At 39.0% G+C, this 21,799-nt stretch overlaps 1 protein-coding gene across 2 annotated transcripts in view; it reads left to right on the top strand.

The window, feature by feature from the left end:
- Positions 1-18,087, top strand: part of LRRC8C (leucine rich repeat containing 8 VRAC subunit C) — a 109,439-nt gene extending 91,352 nt beyond the window's left edge. For both annotated transcript variants that reach the window (XM_031969351.1, XM_031969352.1), the window contains exon 3: positions 10,537-18,087. In XM_031969351.1, the coding sequence (XP_031825211.1) occupies positions 10,537-12,810 (2,274 nt within the window). In that variant the 3' untranslated portion in view covers positions 12,811-18,087. The remainder of the gene's footprint in view (positions 1-10,536) is intronic.
- Positions 18,088-21,799: the final 3,712 nt, after the last annotated feature.

Below are 21,799 nucleotides of genomic sequence, written 5' to 3'. Positions count from 1 at the left end.
CTAAAAATTCTCAGGAAATTCTGCCCCAACAATAGACTCTTGTCATGTATTTGGCAATGGGAGTACAATAATGACTTTTTCCTAGATTCATTAAAAAGACAATATGTAGAAATGAGAAACCCTGAATTTCAGCCCTGGCTCTGGCATAGATACTGGGGGAAAGGGAGGGTCCCTTACCCTCACTGAGTCACATATTCTTCACCCCAAAAATGGGGGGGGGGGAATGCATTTCCCCCTACCACAAAAGGCTATGAGGAAAGTGTTTTGTAAGCCTTATTTTATAAAGTTATCTGATTTTATATATGCCCTTTGTTGAAAAGTAACATTTTTAAGAGAATGAAAATTGTGACTCTGTATTGACCTTACAAAGCATAAGTATCTTATATAATTGTTTCATAATTGCAGATAAGTATTTAAAATTCTCTCTGCTAGAAGAGGCAAGTTTTTCGGAGTTTACCATGTTATTCTGTTGTTTTGCCACTTCCTGCTTGGCATGAACTTCCTGTCAGACAAAGGCTGTCTGAAAGTGGAATAGATCACCTAAACAAGTAGCGTGTTCTCTCTCCTCGGAGGTATTAGGGCTCTGAGGCTGGTATAACCTTTTTTGGGTGTGCTTCGGTGCAGATTCCTTCCGAGTTTGGATTGGATTTGGTGACCACAGGGGTCCCTTCCAGTTCTCAAATTATGTGATTCAATAAATTCCTTTCAACTAGCATTTTTTAAGTGCCTACTGGGGAGGAAGGGAGGACTGAGTGGACAGACAAAAACGTGATAGAGAAGCTTACATTTGGTATAGGTGTAGGAAACAGAAGTGCACAACATATATTCACATAAGCAAACACAAGATATAAACAAAAATCAACATAAAATAATTTTGAAAGAGGGAGACACCAATAGATTGATAAATCAAGAAAGTGGATTCCAGGAGGAGGAGAAAGCCTGGGGGACAGGTAGGAGATGTCAAAACAGCAAGTAGCTCTCTTTGATTAGAATAGAGAATGTGTGTTCAGAGAGAAAAGTAATGTGTAATTAATTACTCTAGACAGATAGTTTGGAACCAGTTTATGAAGTTTTAAGTATCAAACGAATGAGTTTGTATTTTAATCTAGATGCAAGAAAGAACCACTGAAGATTTTGAGGCAGCGAGGTGGTATAGCAGACAAAGTGCTGTAGTCAGGCTGGCCGAGCTCAAATCTGGCATCAGACACTGACTAGTCATGTGACTCTGGGCAAGTAACTTAATCTCCTAATGCCCTCGGTTTCCCCAACTGTAAAATGGGGATAATAATTGTGTCTACCTCCCAGGGTTGTGATAATAGAATGAGATTTATTTGAAAATCACAGACCTAATACATGCTTCCTTTCCTTCCTTTCTTCTCAGGACAGTGACATAGTGGTTTAGGAATATCGTTTGAATGGGAGTGTAGAGACTAAAGACAGACCAATTAGGAGGCTTTAAAAATCATTTGATAAGGACCTTAACTTGGGTGGCAGCTATGTCGATGGAGAAAAGCAGGAGATCTGAGAAATATTGTAGGGGCAGAGCTAATAAATCTAAATCACTGACTGAATGGGGGCAGGGGAGAGATAAGTAAGAGTGGAGTCAAGGATGATAGCCACGTTGGGAACTTGGGTGACTGGAGGAAGGAATGGGAGTGCCCTTGACAGGATGAGGGAAATTAGGATGTGAGAGTTTGGGTGGAAAGATAATGGATTTGATTTTGGAAATGTTGAATTTAGGATGCCATGGGGATATCCAGAAGGAAGGGCTGATTGGAACTAGAGAGCGAGCTCAAGAATCGACCTCCTAGATTTGGGAGGCTGATGGTGGAACCTATGGTAGCTAATGAGATTATCAAATGAGAATATAGAGAAAAAAAGAACCCAGACATTCACTCCCATTTGAGAGAAGGAACATTTGGATATTGATCCTTCAAGGGAGACTCAGAAAAATTGGTCATGCTGGTAAGAGGAGAGCCAGAGAGAAGAAAAATCCAGAAGGCTCGGAGCCAGTAGAGGGATTAAAATGCCTTGTATACCATCAAGTTTCCCCATCATACCTCCCTTAGAACCATTCAAACACTGTGTGGATAACCACCTATTGCAGAGATTATAGGGGATGAGGGGGTATGAATCATCCTTCAGGAAGGCATGATCTGTCTCATCAGCTTAGTGATTCTGTGAGTCTATGGCAAAACTGTTAGCCACTGGCAATGACTGCAGTGACCTCAATGCCAGGAACTATAGACAGGAAGGGTGGCCCCCATTTTCTATTGAGTTCTAGAGTGGGGAAGAACATCTCCAGTTGCCCTCATAGTATGTACCAAGCACACAGCAAGTGCTTATTGTTTGACTTAATTGATTTCTTCTTTTCCTCTTTCTGATGTCAGTTTCCTACCTACCCTTTCATCTTCCTTTCTTGGCTTTCTCCATGTTGGGAACTGGCCTAAGGAACCTCAGGCTTCCCAGGCTATTCAATATAACATCTCAAAACTCCTATCTTCTCTTCAATCCTCCACATTCTCCTTTGGACTTTTCCCCCCTGCTATACATGCATCTCTCCTGTTTGCAGAAACTTAACACCACATTTCTGTATTCTCTTACTAAGTATTTTAGTAGGGTTGTAGAACGCCCTGCAAATTATAAGATAAAATCTCAATTCCTATTTTTCTGCTTTAAAGGATTGGTGTAAATAAAGAGTACCATCACAAAAATGTATTTCAGAATCTCCAAATGACTTACTTGTGGCATCCCGACCAGGTTCATAATCCCTTGAAAAATGTTTACTTCTCTATTGCCCTTGAAACTTTATTATCATTTGGATTTTGAAATAGGTTTTCCCAACCAAGAAATTTTTTCATCCTCCTAGAACCAACAGTCCACTTGGTTGATGAGAGAGGCCATGAATCTGGGGGTGGACATGATTCTTTAGAAATATTCATTATTCTATCAAGTTGTTCTTTTTCCCATATTCCTTCTGCTCCATCTTCTCCCAGTGGGGGAATATAGGACTCTTCCTCCGTGAGTAAATCTGTCTTCAGCAAGATAATAATTATTGATCCTTTTACTGACTGAAAATCATTCCACTAAGTAGAATGCAAGCAAAAAATTTAAATTGACGTGTGTATTCATATTCATTTCCCAAGGTCCCTTTCCCCAAAGTCAGGGTGTTAAGAATCATTTTGACAAGAGAATGAGAGAAAGATAAAGGGCAGGACATTCCTTCCAATAAAAGTAGTCATTATTTCATCTTCTTTTGGGATCCAAAGTTAGACATAATCAGTGGCAAGGTCCTCCCTATTCCTCCCTCTGTGTGTCTTGTGAGTCAGCACTCTGCTTTATGTTTAAAGAGTTATCAGGTTGCTATCACTTAGACAGATATGGGGTAGGGAGGGGGACGGGAAGAGGAGGAGGAGGAGGGAGGAAAGAATGAGTATTCAGAGAAAAGAATTTACTTTATCTCATAGGAAGCTGGAGTGCTTGTGACAAAAATATCGTCCAAGCCATGCTGACATCTGTGCACAATGGCCAAGTCTGGGTTTTTGATTTTAAAATACTCTTTAACTCTGCAAAACTTGCAAGATTTATTTGTGGAAGCTATGGTAAATAACGATGCATTTCCCTCATATTTTCTGCATGCCTTCTGCCAATGTGACCATTGTAATTTGAAGGGTTTTTTTACCCTAAAATTAATGAAATAGTCTTTTTTTAGATAAACAAAATGACTACAGTGCTAGTACCCCATTTAAAAAAAAAAATCATTCTCTCAGTTAACATAGAGGACCATAATCTGGAATCTGTGAACTTAGTGGTAACTTTTTTTGTGGGATTTTTTTTTTTTTAATTTTTGGTTCTAGTTTTGGTTTGGGTTTTGTTGTTGTTGTTAATTACAATTTAATATAACTGGTTTCCTTTCTAAAATTATGTATTTTATGCACTTAGAAACACCAGTTTGAGAAGGGGTTCCACTGTTTTTTTCCTTGAGAATTATATTTTGGGTAAACAATTATAGCAGTTTGCTTAAATGAAATATTGGGGTCAAGTCATTCAATATTTTCAATATTTCAACACCCTCTTGTGTTATTTTCAGGCAGTTACATGGTTCTAATAGTTTATCATTAAAATAAAAACTCTCCCCCTGGCAGATAGGAAAATGTCAATAATAACTCTTTTTAGGAGCACATGTGCAGGGGGTTGTTTTTCCTCCCCCACTGAAGGCAGGGCCCTTGTTTGTACCAATGTGACAGAGACAACTTGTGGAGGTCAGAGTGGTTCAGTCATTGCCTTGGCATTATGGGGCCAGCCCACTCATAGGAGTACTGGTTCTGGAGAAACAGGGCCCATCAATTATAAATGAAAATTTGATATAGAGCTCCCCCAGTGCTATCTCGGCTTCCCTTTTATTGCTTCATTTCTTCCTATAAAATATTACTGGATTTGAACACGACTGAAAGTGTTGGACCTGTTTACTGAGGTTCATCTTATCATCCAAAAGAATAAATTTCTCACCTGTTGAAGTGTTACATATATTTATTAAGATCATAGATTTCAAAATCAGGCCACTGAGCACAACAGCCTCATTTATCAGAAGACAAACTTAAGGCTCAGAAAAGCTAAGGAGAGATAATAAACAAAGATAAAGATGTGAGGGTCAGCTGTCTAGATGTTAGAGTTGTCACGGCAAGAGCACATTCTATTGCTAAGGAAAATGGGGATGAGAGAGAGACAAGAGAGCACCTAATAACTCCATAAAGGCTTTGCTAGATAATGAGCTAATGAAGAAAAAAGAAAGAGTCAAAGGGTCAAAGAAACACGATGCCTGAATTTTAAGAGTTCTTCTAGCTTAAATCTGTAGTCCTAGAAAAGCTGTTACTCTTTTGAACCTCTGTGTTTGCCTTTTCTATGCCATTAACAAGGCAGCTCCTCACCCAGTTATTGCTTCCAGATTAATAACTCACAAATCTGTGCTGAAAGAACCCAACTGGGATCTTCTAATATTGTCTCTTCTACCCTTACTAATTCTAATGATCACATTTCTATAACCCTTTATTTTTTTTTTTTTTACAAAAAGTTTCTATCACTCCCAATTTTACAGATGAGGAAACTGAGGTTCAGAAGAATTAGTGACTTCCCTAGGGTGTAATCAGGACCGAAATTGAATCTAGTCTAGTTTCTCTAACTGCAAACCTAGCATTTTTTCGGCACCCCTTTGTACCACCCTGTACCCCTCAACCCAAGCCATGTTTTTATCACAGAATCAAATGTGCCATTTAGTTTAATGTGTTACACTAAAAGTTGGTGTTCTGCAAGGTTATTGTACGTCCATTCTTGAAGAGGACCATGACATCAGGGAGGTGATATCATGACATGCAAGTAAATTGGATTTAAGAGAAGGAGGGGCTGGGAAAGGTCACATGCCTCACTTTTCCCTCCCGAGCCATCTGGGTCCCTTAGGCTGATATAGGTTAGGACAATTAGAGATGAGGCTGGATGCAGTCGGAGATCTTGGCCTTTTTAAGCTAAGGTCTTTTGAGCTTAAATACTGGGAAGAAGAGACTGGCAACTAAAAGGGAAAACAAGGAGATCACTTTCCTCTACTGTCCATAAACTTTCCCAGAGACTTTCCTTCTCTCAGAAGGAACAGGCAGACCTTGCCTGTTTTCACATTCCAACCTTTCACCTGGGGTAGCTGTAGCTCTGGTATGCAACCAGATAGGTCAATCTACTTTTATGTTGCTCCAGTCTACATTTCACACTGTTACTTTGATGTTCCTTTTTACTTTTATCACAGCCCATTAACATCTCACTTAAGCAAATTTCCTCTTTTTTCAACTCGGTACTTATAGTCAATTCCTATTCCCTTTTTTTTTTTTTTTTTTGGGGGGGGGTTGTCATGATGTTTTCCTTCAAAGCACAACTTAAAGGAGATTTTATTTTGAATTGTTGTGATTGAGCCTTTCATTCTTGACCAAATAAAACATATACAGTGGGTCCCAATTAATAATAATAATGATAAAAATATCGTTTCCATAGTTCTTTAAAATTTACAAAGCCCTTTTACAAATATGATCTCATTTTAATGTCAGACATTGTTATTCTCACTTTGCAATTGAGGAAACTGAGGCAGAAGTTGTGACTTGCCCAGAATTTTATATTGGCCCAGAACTGGTCCAGTGTTTATATCACTGTTGTTCAAATACTTCAGTTGTGTCCAGCTCTTTGTGACTCCATTTGGGGTTTCTAGGCAGCCATACTGGAATGATTGGCCAGTTCCTTCTTCCAGCTCATTTAAGAGGAAACTGAGGCAGATAGATTAAGTGACTTGCCCAGTTAGTAAGTATCTGAAGCCTGATTTGAATTCTGAGCTTTCTGACTCTAGGCCTGGTACTCTCTACACTACACTGCCCACCTGCCCTACTCTTTAACATCAGCAGAACTTAGTAAAGGGCTTAATAAAAATTTGTCTACTTGACTTTGTCACCATGGTCTATCATTTGAGTATGAACTCATTTGAACTTTAGTCCTGAAATAACACTTACATTTGTACATTGTCACAGTCATTCCAGTTTGGGGCCTTGTGATCCAAACCTTGAGAATATGGGACCAACCATGAAAAAAAGGCATTGGGAAAGACTTTGGTATAGAGCAAAATATATAATATAACTGTGATAGCAATGCTCCAGCCTAACTATAACAGACTTTCAATGGACATTTTGCTTTCTTCCTTATAAGTATGAGAGGGGCAGTGTGGAGAAGGTAGAAAGCTGGTCTTAAAGGCAGAAAGGTCTGAGTTCAAATTTCTTTTGGTGACATATCGTAGCTATGTAACTCTGGGCACACTATCAAAAACCTCAGTGATCTAGGCAACTCTATTACAAAGATGATACCACCTTCCATTGGTAAATGGAGTTTCTTTATCCAGAAGTCCTTTCTGCTGATGAAATCTCAAGTGATTCCTACACCATCTTGGAATTTAGAATGACTGTGTTATATGTGAATGTATGTGGGACTGAGAGAGGCTTGATGGCCATCTCTCTTTAAAAGGTTATTCATGTGGATAGAGCACCAGCCCTGAAGTCAGGAGGACCTGAGTTCAAATCTAGCCTCAGACACTTAACACTTGCTAGCTGTGTGACCCTGGGGCAAGTCATTTAGCCTCAATTGCCTCAGCAAAAAAAAAAAAGGTATTCATATGAAATCTTACCTTTTTTCTTTTTAATTAAATAATGCAGTTCAAAAAATTTACTAAGTGAAATAAACCTGCCTAGAGTTGAAGAATTATCATATATACATGTTTTTTTTTTATTTATAATTATGTCAGAAGCATGTCTTCAGGCTCTCTAAGGGTTTAGGGAGCCAAATATGGGGCATGATTTATCATATAACAGGAAACCATTTGAAACTGGGCCCCACAAACAGGGAGAAGGCTATCCATTAGCCCCTATGGTCTTAATTTCAATTGAACTTGTACAACGAGGAGCAAGGATGGGACCTCAAGGGGTTTCAAAACTAAAAACAGATTGAGTCAAGCCAGAATAATATGAACAAGTTGTGATGGGGGCCCAAGGCTAAGAGATGTCTGGTAGACTAGACCACAAGAACTGAGAGATTCATCATCAAAGACTGAATGGGCCCAGAGGGTCTCACAAGGCAAATTTGATTCAGGTACATTTGCCTAAATGGGAAACAGGAGCAGGGAATAAAAAACACTTGATGGTAACCAAACTTCTCCAAGACTTCACTCCCTAGAATAAGGCTGAGGTAGCTTGAACTCTAAAATCTAAAGTAGGGGCTTCGTTTTGGGGCCTTTAGAGAAAAGTCTTCTTTGACTTGAGCTGGTTGATGGGAGTGACATGAAGGACACCTTCAAGTTGTTTCCAGTAGGATGAGAATAAAACGTCATGAGATATGACTGAGCTGGGGGAGGAAAGAAAATAGAGAACCTGGCTTGGTATTCCCACACCTTAGATCAGGAGAAGGAGACACAGGAGGGGTGGAGAAGTAGATTCCTAAAAGCTAAGGCAATAAACTAGCTGGGAAATCAGTGACAAAGGAAATAGAACTGAGTTAATATTGAGACCAAACAGATTAGGCAAGAAGGTGTTAAAGGAGACTGGGTCCCTAAGCTTTTGTTTGTTGTTTAATATTGGCATTCAACTTTAAGAAATATGACAGGTATTTCCTTTAACCTCTCCCATTGTCTGATATGAGCTCTCTTCATCCTTCGTATGCTTCCTGTGTAGCATGTTTTGAAACTAGCACTTCCTTTTAAAAACGTATGGAGTAGGACATGTGTTCTTATCAAGGACGAGAGAGAGACAAAGAGAAAGAGGGGGAAAAGAGAGACAGAGAACAGAGAAGCTTCTCCTTTAATGAACTGTATTCTAGAGATTTACTAAAAAATATAGGACAAGTTTTGAAAAGTGAAAAGTTAAAGGAAAGGAAAAGGGGGTAAAAAGGGGATGGCAAGATGGTGACCTAGCAGATAGAGGTGGGTTTAATTAAAGTCAGGATGTTATTGTTCAGTCGTGTCCAGCTCTTCATAACCCATTTGGGTTTTCTTGGCAAAGATATTGGAATGATTTTGCCATTTTCTTCTCCAGGGGATTAAAGCAGGGACTTGACCAGAGTCGCATGAGTGTCTGAGACTGTATTGGAACTCAAGACATCCTGACTTCAGGTCCAGACCTCTAACCATTGAGCTATCCAGATACCTCTAAAAGATGTCAGGATAAGCTGACCTGGGCAGGTTGCCTTCCATCTTGCTGCTCCAGGCAACAAAGACCTTAAATTACAGACCAGTTGGGAGAGAGAACTTCCTCACTAGAAGCTCTCCATATTTATTTAATCATTCTTCCTCAAAAACAATGGGAAGGGTCAGCAAGGAACCCATCCCCTCACCCACATACACACACCTTATAAACATACACATTTACACACACATATACAACAGCCAGGGGTCAAATGAATGGAAAAGGAAATTTAGAATAATATTTTATATATTTTATATAAATATATATAATATATATTTTCTATATTATATGAAATATATATTATATAATATATTTTTATATAAAAATATTATGAATAAAAGGAAAATAGTTATAATATAGGTTCTTACCATTCTTCATTCTAAAAAGGACAAACAAAATTACATTCTGTTAGCCAGGTCTTCCTAAATGACCTATCTTTGATGTTGAGCTTTCTCCTCTGCAAGTCTGGGTCATTTGTCCCAACCCATCCGGCTCCATGGGCTGGCCCACCGAGTCAACAATCGTTTATTAAGTCTACTATGTGCCAAGCACTGCTAAGCTCAGGTCAAAAAAGCTCTGTCTTCAAGAATCTTACAATCTAAGGGGAAACAACATGCAAATAATCATTTATGAATAAGATACATACAGAATAAATTGGAAAGAGACAGGGAGATGTACAAGGTTTCGATGGCATTTGCAAAAGCTTCTTGGAATTTTGGCTAGGATTTGAAGGAAGCAAAGAGGCAGAGATAAGGAAGGAGAATATTCTAAGAATGGAAGCTTTCAGCCTACTTAAGTACCTGGAAGCATTAAACATGTTGAGCTTTCAGTTCCCCAGGGGAGCAAGAGGCATTTGATTAAAACACGGAAGTTGAGCTACTCTGGTAAAAAAAAAAAAAACTACTGATCCTCATTTCTTTGTCAAAGGATTGGGGGGGGGGGGGGATTATGCTATAATCTCAGGATAAAATGCAAAGGAGCTGATTTAATCTTGTTTTAAGGAACAATAACTTCCCAACAATTAGAGCTATTCACAGACTGAAGTGCCTGCTTTGGATGATTAGAGGATCCTCCTCCCTGGAAATATTCCATGAAGAGTGGATAACTATTGTTAGGCATTTTATCTTTCAAGTACTGGCAGGACTGTGGCTTCTTAAACTTTTTCCACTCATGTCCCCTTTCGGTCCAAAAAATCTACGTGACCTTGGGTTTGTATGTAAAATTATACATTTATTGATAATAAATCATCATTTCATAACCCCTGCATTCAGTTATGAGACCCCATTTGGGATCACGACCCATAGCTAGGGGGCTGGGTTACACAGTCTTCTGAAGGATCCCTGTCTAACTCTAAGATACTGTGTTTTAATAATGATCGGAGTCCACCAGCATTTTGTTTTCTCACCCAGGTAAGTGGAGAGCAAATGTAGAAGAAAGAGCCGGATATACGCCTCCAGAGTCACTATGTATACATATATATATATATAGCCACAACGGTGGCAAGGTGGATAGTGCCTTGGATTTGCAGTCAGCTTGGGTGCAAATCCCAGTTGAGACATATAGTTTTATGATTCTAAGCAAATCACCCAACTACTCGGTACCTCAGTTTTTCCATCTGCAAAATGGGAGTGGGGTGAGGTTGTTCTTGATGGCCTCTCTAAGGTTCTTTCCAGACATAAATCCATGATCCTTTAAGGATGTTAATGGGTTGATTTCCCAGTTTTAACAATGCAGACGAGTCCTTGGGGCAGCATAATTTGAAAATATCATTTCTATATTTCAGGTTATGCAAGACAAGATAATCTGTCTCCCCAAAACCATACAACCTTCTCAGAACCACTCATCCCTTCCTAACGCATCTCACACCATTGATACTTCAACACCACTGCCTCCTCCACCACCATCTGCCAGCCCTGCAACTGTGGAAATGAAAGGAAGAAAGACTGACTTGGACCTGCAGCAGTATAGTTTTATCAACCAGATATGTTATGAAAAAGCCCTCCATTGGTATGCTAAGTACTTCCCTTACCTCGTCCTCATCCACACCCTCATCTTCATGCTTTGCAGTAACTTTTGGTTCAAGTTCCCTGGCTCCAGCTCCAAGATAGAACACTTCATTTCCATTCTGGGGAAGTGTTTCGACTCTCCTTGGACCACCAGGGCTTTATCTGAGGTATCTGGGGAGGATTCTGAAGAAAAGGACAACAGGAAGAACACCTTACAGAAAGCATCTTTTCCCTCCCAAACGCCGACCGATACTACTTTGGTCAAATCTCAGTCCTTAAAGTCCATCCCCGAGAAGTTTGTGGTTGACAAGACCTCTGCTGGGGCACTGGATAAGAAGGAAGGCGAGCAAGCTAAGGCCCTGTTTGAAAAGGTAAAAAAGTTCAGGATGCACGTCGAGGAGGGAGACATCCTTTACAGCATGTATGTCCGCCAGACTGTCCTCAAAGTGCTCAAATTCCTGATCATCATTGGTTATAATAGTGCCCTGGTTCCCAAAGTCCAGTTTACGGTCAGCTGTGACATTGACATTCAGGACATGACGGGGTATAAGCATTTCTCTTGCAATCATACCATGGCACACTTATTCTCAAAACTTTCCTTTTGCTACTTATGTTTTGTAAGCATATATGGACTAACGTGCCTTTACACTTTATATTGGCTTTTCTATCGGTCTCTAAAGGAATATTCTTTTGAGTATGTGAGGCAGGAGACGGGAATTGATGATATACCCGATGTGAAAAATGACTTTGCTTTTCTGCTACATATGATCGATCAATACGACCCTCTCTACTCTAAGAGATTTGCCGTGTTCCTGTCCGAAGTCAGTGAAAATAAATTGAAACAGTTGAACTTAAATAATGAGTGGACCGTTGATAAACTGAGGCAGAAGCTCCAGATGAATGCCCAGAACCGCCTGGAGTTACCACTGATCATGCTCTCGGGCCTTCCAGACACCGTCTTTGAAATCACCGAACTGCAGTCTTTGAAACTCGAAATCATCCAGAACGTCATGATTCCAGCCACCATCGCCCAACTCAGCAACCTCCAGGAGCTCTCTTTGCACCAATGCTCTGTCAAAATCCACAGTGCTGCTTTGAGCTTCCTGAAGGAAAACCTGAAGATCTTGAGCGTCAAGTTTGATGATTTCCGGGAATTGCCACCCTGGATGTATAGCCTCAGAAATCTGGAGGAGCTCTACTTGTATGGTTCTTTGGGTCACGATATCTCCAGGAACATCACTCTCGAATCTCTGCGGGACCTTAAAAACCTGAAAGTTCTCTTACTCAAAAGCAACATCCCCAAAATTCCTCAAGCTGTCGTGGATGTTTCCAGCCACCTCCAGAAAATGTACATCCATAACAACGGGACCAAGCTTGTCATGCTCAATAACCTGAAGAAAATGGTCAACCTCACAGAGCTGGAGCTGGTCCACTGTGATCTGGAGCGCATCCCCCACGCCATCTTCAGCCTGCTGAGCCTCCAGGAGCTGGACTTGAAGGAAAACAACCTCAAATCAATAGAAGAAATTGTGAGCTTTCAGCATTTACGGAAGCTGACGGTTCTTAAACTCTGGCATAACAGCATCACCTACATCCCGGAGCATATCAAAAAGCTCACCAGCCTGGAGCGCCTGACTTTTAGTTACAATAAAATAGAGGTACTGCCTTCTCACCTCTTTCTATGCAACAAAATCAGACACTTAGATCTGTCTTTCAATGACATTCGGTTCATCCCACCGGAAATAGGAGTGCTACAGAGTTTACAATACTTTTCCATCACTTCTAACAAAGTCGAGAGCCTCCCCGATGAATTGTATTTCTGTAAGAAACTGAAAACTTTGAAGATTGGAAAAAATAACTTATCAATCCTTTCACCAAAAATTGGGAATTTAGCATTCCTCACCTTTTTGGAGGTCAAAGGGAATCAATTTGAGGTCCTCCCTCCAGAACTCGGTGACTGCCGGGCCCTGAAGCGATCTGGCTTTATTGTGGAAGATGCACTGTTTGAAACGCTACCTTCTGATATCCGGGAGCAAATGAAAGCGGAGTAACTTATTTTTCTTCAAAGTTTGACTGAAATATGCTTCTACCAAATACATTATAAATAACTAGGTAGTCTAATGCCTTTACTATTTTTTTTTCTTTTTCACACAAAACAAAATGTACAGACAGATTTGAAGTAAGGAGTACATATATTTTTAATAAAAATTTACTTGTATTTTTTCAATGTTAATATTTTACATTTTTATTTGTTCTGGATACTAATGTACCTTTATTATTGTTTTATACTGGCAAAACCAGATAGTTCCATCTGCTTGTTTTTTGGGTTTTGTTCTGTTTTGTTTTAAGTTCAATTTATTTGCAAGGAAAGGAGGAAGTTTGGAAATGCAGCACGTTGTGGATTATTTGTAATTGATGAAGGGTATTTTGCTAAGAGCAAATAAGTCCAAGGTCTTTCCGTTATTTGATAAACCGAGTAGTCTTGTAAATGATGCAGGTCATTTTCCTCTTACCATCTGGCTTTTCCCTTGACAACAGGATTCATTGGTTCTCCTTCTCTAAAGAATCAGAAAAAAATTTAATTTAATTAGAATTAAAGAACCAGATTCATCGGTTCTCTTTCTGCTCAGATAAAACTGAAGTCAGTGAGCACAGTAACTAGAGGCACTCAGATATAAAATCACCATTAAGTCCTCATTGTATCCCACAACTCCAAACAAGATAGGTGGGATTACAGGAGAGTTGTGATTGCCTTTGAATAGTGGAAGATTGTATGTGAAAGAAGAAAAAGATCTTCAGTGACAGTTGTAATGGGGTGAATAGAGTTGAATGGATTTGTACTTTTTGACAATTATTTTTAAAGATCAGATTTTTTGATTGAAATTCTCAGTAGTTTGTTTATCCTTTGGATCTTAACATTGCTGTGTAGCAAGGATAAACAACCTTTGACAATTTTAATTTATTTTAATATTATAATTGGTAATGGAATTAAAAATCACGAAATTAGAAGCCTGCTTTTTCAGTAACTCAATCATCTGCAAAATCTTGAAATACGTAGGTGCATTAAATAGGAACTATGCTCGATAGCCAGTGAACTTCACTGTTTTTTTCCTTCCTGTTGGGCAGTGTGGCAGTCGTTATCTACTTAAGTTTTGTCTCTTGCTCCCAAATAAATGAAAGACTATAAAATAATCTGTTTATATACTAAGCAATTTCCCTCCAAACCTTTCTTTCCTGTAAACATACCGATGGCTACCGGTTAACCAGACACAGGAAACATATTTGCTGTGCTTGACTTAAAACAGGATCTTATTCTAAATAGTTCTGTTCCCTTTTTTCTTTTATGTGTGAACGAATTGTTAAGTGATTTTCACTTAGCAGATTTTGCCTGATGATGGTCAATATTGGCCCTATCTATTCTTGCACTTAGCAATGCAGAAATATTTGGATCTCTGTGTGAAAAATGTCGATGGACTCAAGCTTTGTAATAAGAAGATACAAAAATGGTATTTGCATATGTTGTGATTGGTCATGAGACCTTTGTCATAGTACCAAATTTCCATTGCACTGAGCCCTCACTGGTCCAAGGAAGCTTCTCTGACTTATATCGAAGGCAAAAAGAAGGCAAGTGTGATGGCCTCAAAAAACTTGCTTTAAAAACTAGTTGTTCAACAAATAATTCAGTGGCTTATTGTTAATCTGCTATGGACTGCATCAATAGGAACTGTTCAGCGTACATCTGTATCACTTTCTACTTTCCCGTTGGGTGCCATATTGAAGATATCCTTTGCATTGTACTATTCACCTAATGATCTAGCCAAAGTGATGTTACAGGGCCTACTGAATAGTCAGTGTTTCTGAGTGCCAATTGGTCAGCTCACTTATGTGAGACCAGGAGTGAGGGTTAAAAACCCTGTGTGTTTGAAGTGGTCTTGTGTTTACATTTCCTCCCCACTTAACCATTCACTTCCAGAATGTTGTTGTGATCCATATATACACTGGTTGTGAAGATTGTGTTGTATTTAGAAATGTGATGTACTCTGTGATCTGAATGTTTTTAAACTTCCAGGGAAGTAGGTTTTTTTGTTTTTGTTTTGAGGTTTGTTTGTTTTTTTGGTTAATTATTATTATTATTTTTTTTTTTTTTTTTTTTTTTTTGGCCACTGAGAAGAACAAACCAACCTTATTTCAGAAGTCAGGACCCCAGTGGAATCTGGGAAGGGGGTGCTCAATTTTTTTGAATTATAGGCATAGGTTTGCTTTTACATGCAGCCCTTTTAAGAAAAAAAAAGTGCCATCAAACTTAAAAGCTTATTTAATATTTAAGCAACAATTCAGCTTTCTAGGTCTATAAGTATTTATTAAGCACTTGCTGTATGCGTGAGACATTTCTATGACCTATATCAATTTTGGCAGAATTATAATGCCAAATCAGCCTAGCTTATATTTCATTTGTAAGGGAGATATTATTATCTCCCTTACCTGCCAAAATAAGTCTGATAACAATAATAATCTTTAAACTGGTTTTTTAAATGGAATAGCATGAAGCCTTTCAGCTTTGGCCTAAAAAATAAATGTGTAGATATTTCTATGGGGGCAGAGGTAGGGGCCTTCCCCACCCACAGACATATAATACACAGATCTAGATATTTCCTGATTTTCTCTTTTTTAGCTTTCTAATTTCCCAGTTCATATTTATTAATTAAAAAAAAAAGTTTGGCCTTTATTAAATAAAACTCAGGTAAACAAGTAGCTTGGCTTTCCAAAGGCCATTTTAGTCATCTGTGGGGTCCATTTATGCCCCCATTTTCAGCATTTTAAAAGTGCTCTTGATAGAAGTGAATAATAAATTGTATTTCCCCTCAAAAGGACCTATATGAGGCTACCTATGTAAATATACAGGCACCCTTTGTTTTTGCTGCTTAAACCTTGATATTCACAATGGTGAAAGCTTTTATATAGAGTGACGCTCCAAGAGCAGACGTTCCTTTTTTGATGAACTGATTAGAACAGCACATACGCTGCATTTCCAAGTGAAGCCTGTCTATGAATTAACTCAGCAATGATTCTGTAGAAGTCTAATGTTCTTGATCCCGTGATCTCTGACTGCAAGATTTTGGAGGGTAATTAGAAAAACTTCTGGATCAGATGAACACAATTGTCACTTCTGCCATTTGCAGCATGGTCCCTAAGCCCATTAAATCACCTATGGTGCTAATCTAAACTGGTCTTCACAATTCATGCTATTATACATTCATGATAAAGGAAAAAAAATGTTATTTTAAATATCTCCTCTGCTAATTCCTAGAGAGGAAGTATGGTTCAATGGAAAGAACCCTGGCTTTGCAGAGGACTTATAATCAAATATTGCCTCTGATGTTTAATACCTGGACAACATGGGACAGATCATTTCACCTCCCTGGTGGTCAGTATCACTGTCTGAAAAAGGAGGGTATTGGACTAAATATCCTGAGAGGTCATGATCTTCCAGTTCTAGATCTGTGAGCTATGTACATGGAAGGGTCAAGCCTTGGGACAATAAAGCTCTGGGTTCAAGTCCTCCTTCTGAGCTAGCTTGACAGCTGCAGGCAAACCACCTTAACATCTCAGTGCTTCCAAGCAACTCTAAGATGATAAGTTAAGTACCAGGGAGAGAGTTACAGGAGGCCCTGAAAAAGACTCTAAAAATGAACCTTTTTTCATATCTCTTGGGTCAAGGCTAAATGAGGAGATGATATGAAATATCCCAGAAGGCTTAGCGCAGAAAAGAGATCCCTACAGGGGAATATCATGGTTGCCTCCAAGAATTTGAAGAGCTATTTGGGAGAGATTGAAACTGATTCTTCCTAACCCCAAAAGATAGGACCAGGAGCAATGACAAAGGGTAGAAGCTGCTTAGGAATAAATTTAAGTTTTCTGTAAAGGAAAACACTCACAATCAGCTCTTCAAAAATATAATGGGTCACCTCAATAGGTAGTGTGAGTGACTGGACTGTTCTCCCTTGGAGATCTTCAGGCAAAAGCTGGAAGATTACTTGTTGGAAATGGTATCATGGGATTCTTGTTTCTGGATTAGATGGTCTCTAAGATCTCTTCCAAGAGCAAGAATCTGTGACTCCGAGTCTGTGAAATGCTTGGGATGAGACAAATAGAGGGCCTCTTGGCCCTTGTCTTACCCCTTTATTACTAGTATGAAAGAATCAAAAATAACTTGACTGGTATATGGATGTCCTTTCGTTACATTTTCCCCATCCCCTAAAAAAGTGTAAAAGATGGGTATTTCTATACTTGCCAAAATTCAAGGAAAAAAAATACAGGCTTCCTGTATAATAACTTCCTTCCATGGAAGTGATTTCTCCTAAAATGACCTCCATATTTATCACCTTTCAAGGACTCATTCAGTTCAACAACTATTTATAAATAAGCATTTCACACCAGACTCTATCCAAGGCAAAAGTAAGAAAAGAAGGAATGATTCCCTGACTTCAAGAAGCTTACATTCTACTGAAATGAAGTGACCAATTAGGATCCACTGATGCGAACCATCTTCAAACCATACATTATTAACACAAAATTTTACCAACACTCTGGAGCAGTCAATAGAGAAGAGAACATATTTCAGCATAGATGCATTCTTTTAAAAGTCCCATTTAAAGTTCATGGTGAATCTGAAATGTTCATCCTATCAGTGATCTTATTGGTGATAAAAATTTGACTTCTTAAATTAATAATGCACAATGGGTTTTCCAAATTAGTATCACAATGTAATTAATGGCTAGTTAGGAGGTTGTGTCCTAAAGGACCGAGCCCTTGGTACTGGGAATTACTTTCCACTCAGAAACTAGGAAAGAGTTGTTGAACAACTATAGACTGGATCTTCTTTGATTCTTCAGGATGGATAAACCTCATTGGTGGAAGGTGAGTACCATTTTAGATTGTGAACTCTTTGAGGGCAAGGACTGCCTTTTGCAATTTTATATCCCCAGCACTTAGCTCAGTGCCTAACACATAGTAGGTGCTTAATAAATATTGACTGAATGACTGGAAACTTAAGCATGCCATTACTGTCCAGCATCATCACCCCTATTCCCAATTGTTTCTAATTATCAAGTGTCCACTGGTCCTTGGTCTTCCTGGTAAAATTCAGATGAAAATGCTTGGCAGTATAAAAAATAAACATCTTATATTTTAAGAAGGCTTTTTATGTCAAATCTCTGTTAAAAAAATAAATAAATAAATAAAAGAGAATGAAGATATTGTGGTCTTGGTTTTATTTGATTGGCAGCTATCTGATAAGTAATGTCTTATGAATTCACCTGCTTCCTCTGTATCCATCTTCTCCCATCCAGTTTCTCCTTTAAGGGGATAATTTTGTTGTTGAAATGCTATATCTGGTGAGCTCAGTCCTTCGTTGTATTCTCCAAACATCAGTGTGTGTTCTTATTGTCAAATTCTAAAAAGATCTCTTAAGACCGTCAAGAAAAGTTGGAAAGTTGATATGCTAGAGAATAATCTTAAACCGATAGCAAAAAGTGTCTTAATATCATTGGCCGTGTTGTATTATATTGCAGTACAATTCCAACAATGTTAAATGAAATAAAACTTTTTCTAATTTAAAATAGAGATCTGTCTTTTTCAGAGGGGGGATTTGAGGGAATAGTAAGATGTCTTGTATTTTTTTATCTGCAGTCTCCCAGGAGAAGGATAGCACTTATAAGTACTTTAAGTAAATACATTGCAATCTAAAGAAAGAACAACCATTTGTGACTGGAATGTGGGGCACCGTTTTGGAAATTTCTTAGCAAAAGGCAATGTAAATATAATGTTAAGTCTTGGGTTTGAAGTCAGAAGAGATCCTGGGTTCATGGAATTGCTGGAGTAAGAGGAAATCTCAAAGCAGATCCGAAAACAAGATTCTCACTACAATACATCAAACAAGTGCTCATCCAGTTTAAACTGAAGACAACCTTTCCAGGTAGCTACTTCCATTTGGGGGGCTCTCATCAAGTCAAAATTTGATTCAGTCACTTCGTAGTTGTGCCCTTTGAGGCTAGATAGAATAAGCCCTAACTCCACTTCCAATTGATGTCAATTGTAATGCCGGAGAAACTGAGGCAGGATAGAGATTAGAGAATTTTTAATATTTTATTTGAAAGGGAGAGATATACTGGGACCAAATGGATCCATGGTTTGGTCCCAAGGCCCTCCTACTTCTCCTAATTCACCCTATTCATTATACTCACATAACTAAGAACTACAAGACTTTACCTTGCATCACTCTAATGCAAATCGAGCATTTTAATTAAGCTAAGCTCTCTTACAAACTCTGGCAACATTTAAGCTACTTTTTCGAATTTGCAATTCAACATAATACATGCTTCAGAGCCCATTTAAAGGCTTAGAACAAAGGCCTTCAAAGCTTTAAGCAATGAGACTATCTTCTCCAAAAATCCAGCAGCCAATGTGAGTTCTCCATGACATATTTATACACAGTAGCTAAACAAAAGCAGGGGGGATGGAGTCCAAACTCTGGTGAGTGGGAATCTCCAGGCAGGAATCATCAATCTGGTTATAACAGGTTTGAGGGTAGGACCATAAATTCTTACTAACGAGGTAAGAAAGTGTCCGGCTAGAGACATAAAGTCTGTATTCCCCCTTTCTGAGTTTACATATTGACAATTTAGAACCTCTGAGTTATACAGTCTTAATGGGGGGGGGAGGGGTTTGCAACTAAAGGGATTGAGGCAGAACAATTTAGGGAAACTGAGGCAGAACAATTTAGGGAAACTGAGTCAGGACCAATTCGGGAAACAGGCAGAATAATTTAGGGAAACTAAGTCAGGACAATAAAAGAGAACTATGCCACAACAAATTACTATGTATGTCCCTCTTGAGACTTTTTTCCAAACTAAACATGCTCAGATTGTTTGGCTTTTCTTTTTAACTGATCCTTATATGACATGAATTTGAGGCCCTACATCATGCTTTTTATTTTCCTCTGGATAGTTTCCAATTCCTTGCCTAATCCCTAGAACTAAAAGGTTTGCTGAGGATATGGTTCAAGTAGGGCAGAGTACAGCAGAGTTGTCACCTCTTTATTTTTGAAAACAATACTTTTAATGCAATCCACATTTGCATTTGTATTTTAATCACAAAGTTGAGATAAACTGCATTTGCAGCAGAAAAACTACCTCTAACGCCATGATGGAGAATGCATTCACATTTGGAGACCTTAGCCATAAACGGTCTCTTTTTGGTTTACTTTGTTCTGGTGCAGAATTTCTCTGAGAACTCTGAACATAGCTCAGGTCTAGGTCTCCATAGATATTAGTCTTCAATTTAATTAATTTAAATTGAAGTGAGGCAAAGTTTCATGAAGGTCAGCCTCAATCTCTCTTCCAGAGTCAATGGAATCCAGTACTAAACCAATCAAGAGGACTGACAATAGCTCGGGACACAGTGCCTAATCCTGGCAACTTCAATGTCCTACAGAGCTCTAAATGTTCCACAGTGCCTGTTTCTCCCACATTTATGGCCTGTTGGACCAAATTGTTCACATCTGCCCATTCCACTGAGAATGATTGGGGTGAACACCCCTCCCAACCCATCTACAGATGTGAGGTCTGTCTCAATCTGCTTTAGTCCAGCCTGCCAAGGTGTATGATCATTGTACATGTTACAACTTCTTGGAACCACAGCTGAGAGTTGGGGGACAGACAGATAGACACCAGAGGTGGAAAGCATACTGAAAAGGGCTTGGTTGTCCTCAGACTGGAGGTGCTAGTCTTCCCTAAACATTCATACATATTGGTTTTTTAAAAAGTGGGGGGGAAAGGGGAGTCCTAGAACCCAGACAAGCATGCAAGGTATACTTACATAGGGCAAAAGACAACTTTTATTCTACCCCTCATACAAAAATACAGAAAACAACTCATTGTCCTCAGTGAGATATCAATATACTTATTCTACTTTTCTAGAAGCTCTCCAGAGCCCAATACAAGCATATACCTTTTAGGGTTTGAATTCAGAGTTCCTGTCAAGGTTCTCAACATTCTAGTGAATTCCAATTTGTTCTAAAGACTCACATTCAGTAAGCCTTAATATATGTCACTGAGGGCTTAGATTCCACAAAAGATCAGTGAACAACAGTGGCTATCTTCTTTGCCCTTGGATCTGTACCATCTGAGCAACTTAGAGGAATAGTAGAGACAAAATCCAGGTCTTTTGCATAACTGTACTATGACTTTAGTCTCTTGCTTTTCCTGGAGGTAGGAGTAGGAAGGGAAACTAGGAAGAACATTATGTGTGTGATCATACTGTGTCTTCAAGAAGCCTGGGATTGCCCCTCTGTAGAAGATTGGTTCCCAAGATTCTCATATTAGGAGTTGCTATTGAAGCAAAGCTTTGCTGCAGAGAACATCCTGAAGTGCCCAGGGGAGAGAACAGGGCAGCCAAAATAATGAAATTTTAGGAGCGTTTATTGCTAGCTAGCGACTGAACCCCAACACCAAAATGGGAGGGGTCAGTAATGAGTGGCCTCAGGGCCATATATTTATAGAAAGAAGAGAGAGACATCAAAATGTTTCTTGATACATTTGTCACAATAAAGGAATTTCTATTCTAAACAGGAGGCAAAAAGTTATCACTCTAAGGGGATTCTCAGGCAGCAGCAAGCAGCATTTCTTATCAGGTTGTCAAGGTCTCAGGACTCTCAGGACAGTAATCTTCTAACTACAAAGATTCAAGATTATGTTTCTCACGGTCCCATTTAGGGTGCTTTTCCACTTCAATCCCTTTTCTCTTTCTAGAAGAATTCTAGAATTCTGGGATCAAGCTACTCTGAAAGTTCTCAGTTCTCTCCAGAAGATTGAGATTCAGCAATTTTCACCATTCAGTCCACATGGTTCTTATTTCCTTGGCTGTCATGTGACTAAGAGCATAGATGCTCAACCCCATATCTCCTGGGCTTGATCCCTGATCCCTTGGTCTCCATAGAGTACTGATTCAAGAACTGTACCCCAGAATTACATGGATTAGGAC

This window comes from Sarcophilus harrisii, chromosome 4 (genome assembly GCF_902635505.1).
Source record: "Sarcophilus harrisii chromosome 4, mSarHar1.11, whole genome shotgun sequence".
Lineage (NCBI taxonomy): Eukaryota > Metazoa > Chordata > Mammalia > Dasyuromorphia > Dasyuridae > Sarcophilus > Sarcophilus harrisii.
The sequence above is the reverse complement of the archived record's forward strand: the minus strand, read 5'-3'. Positions and strand labels throughout refer to the sequence as shown.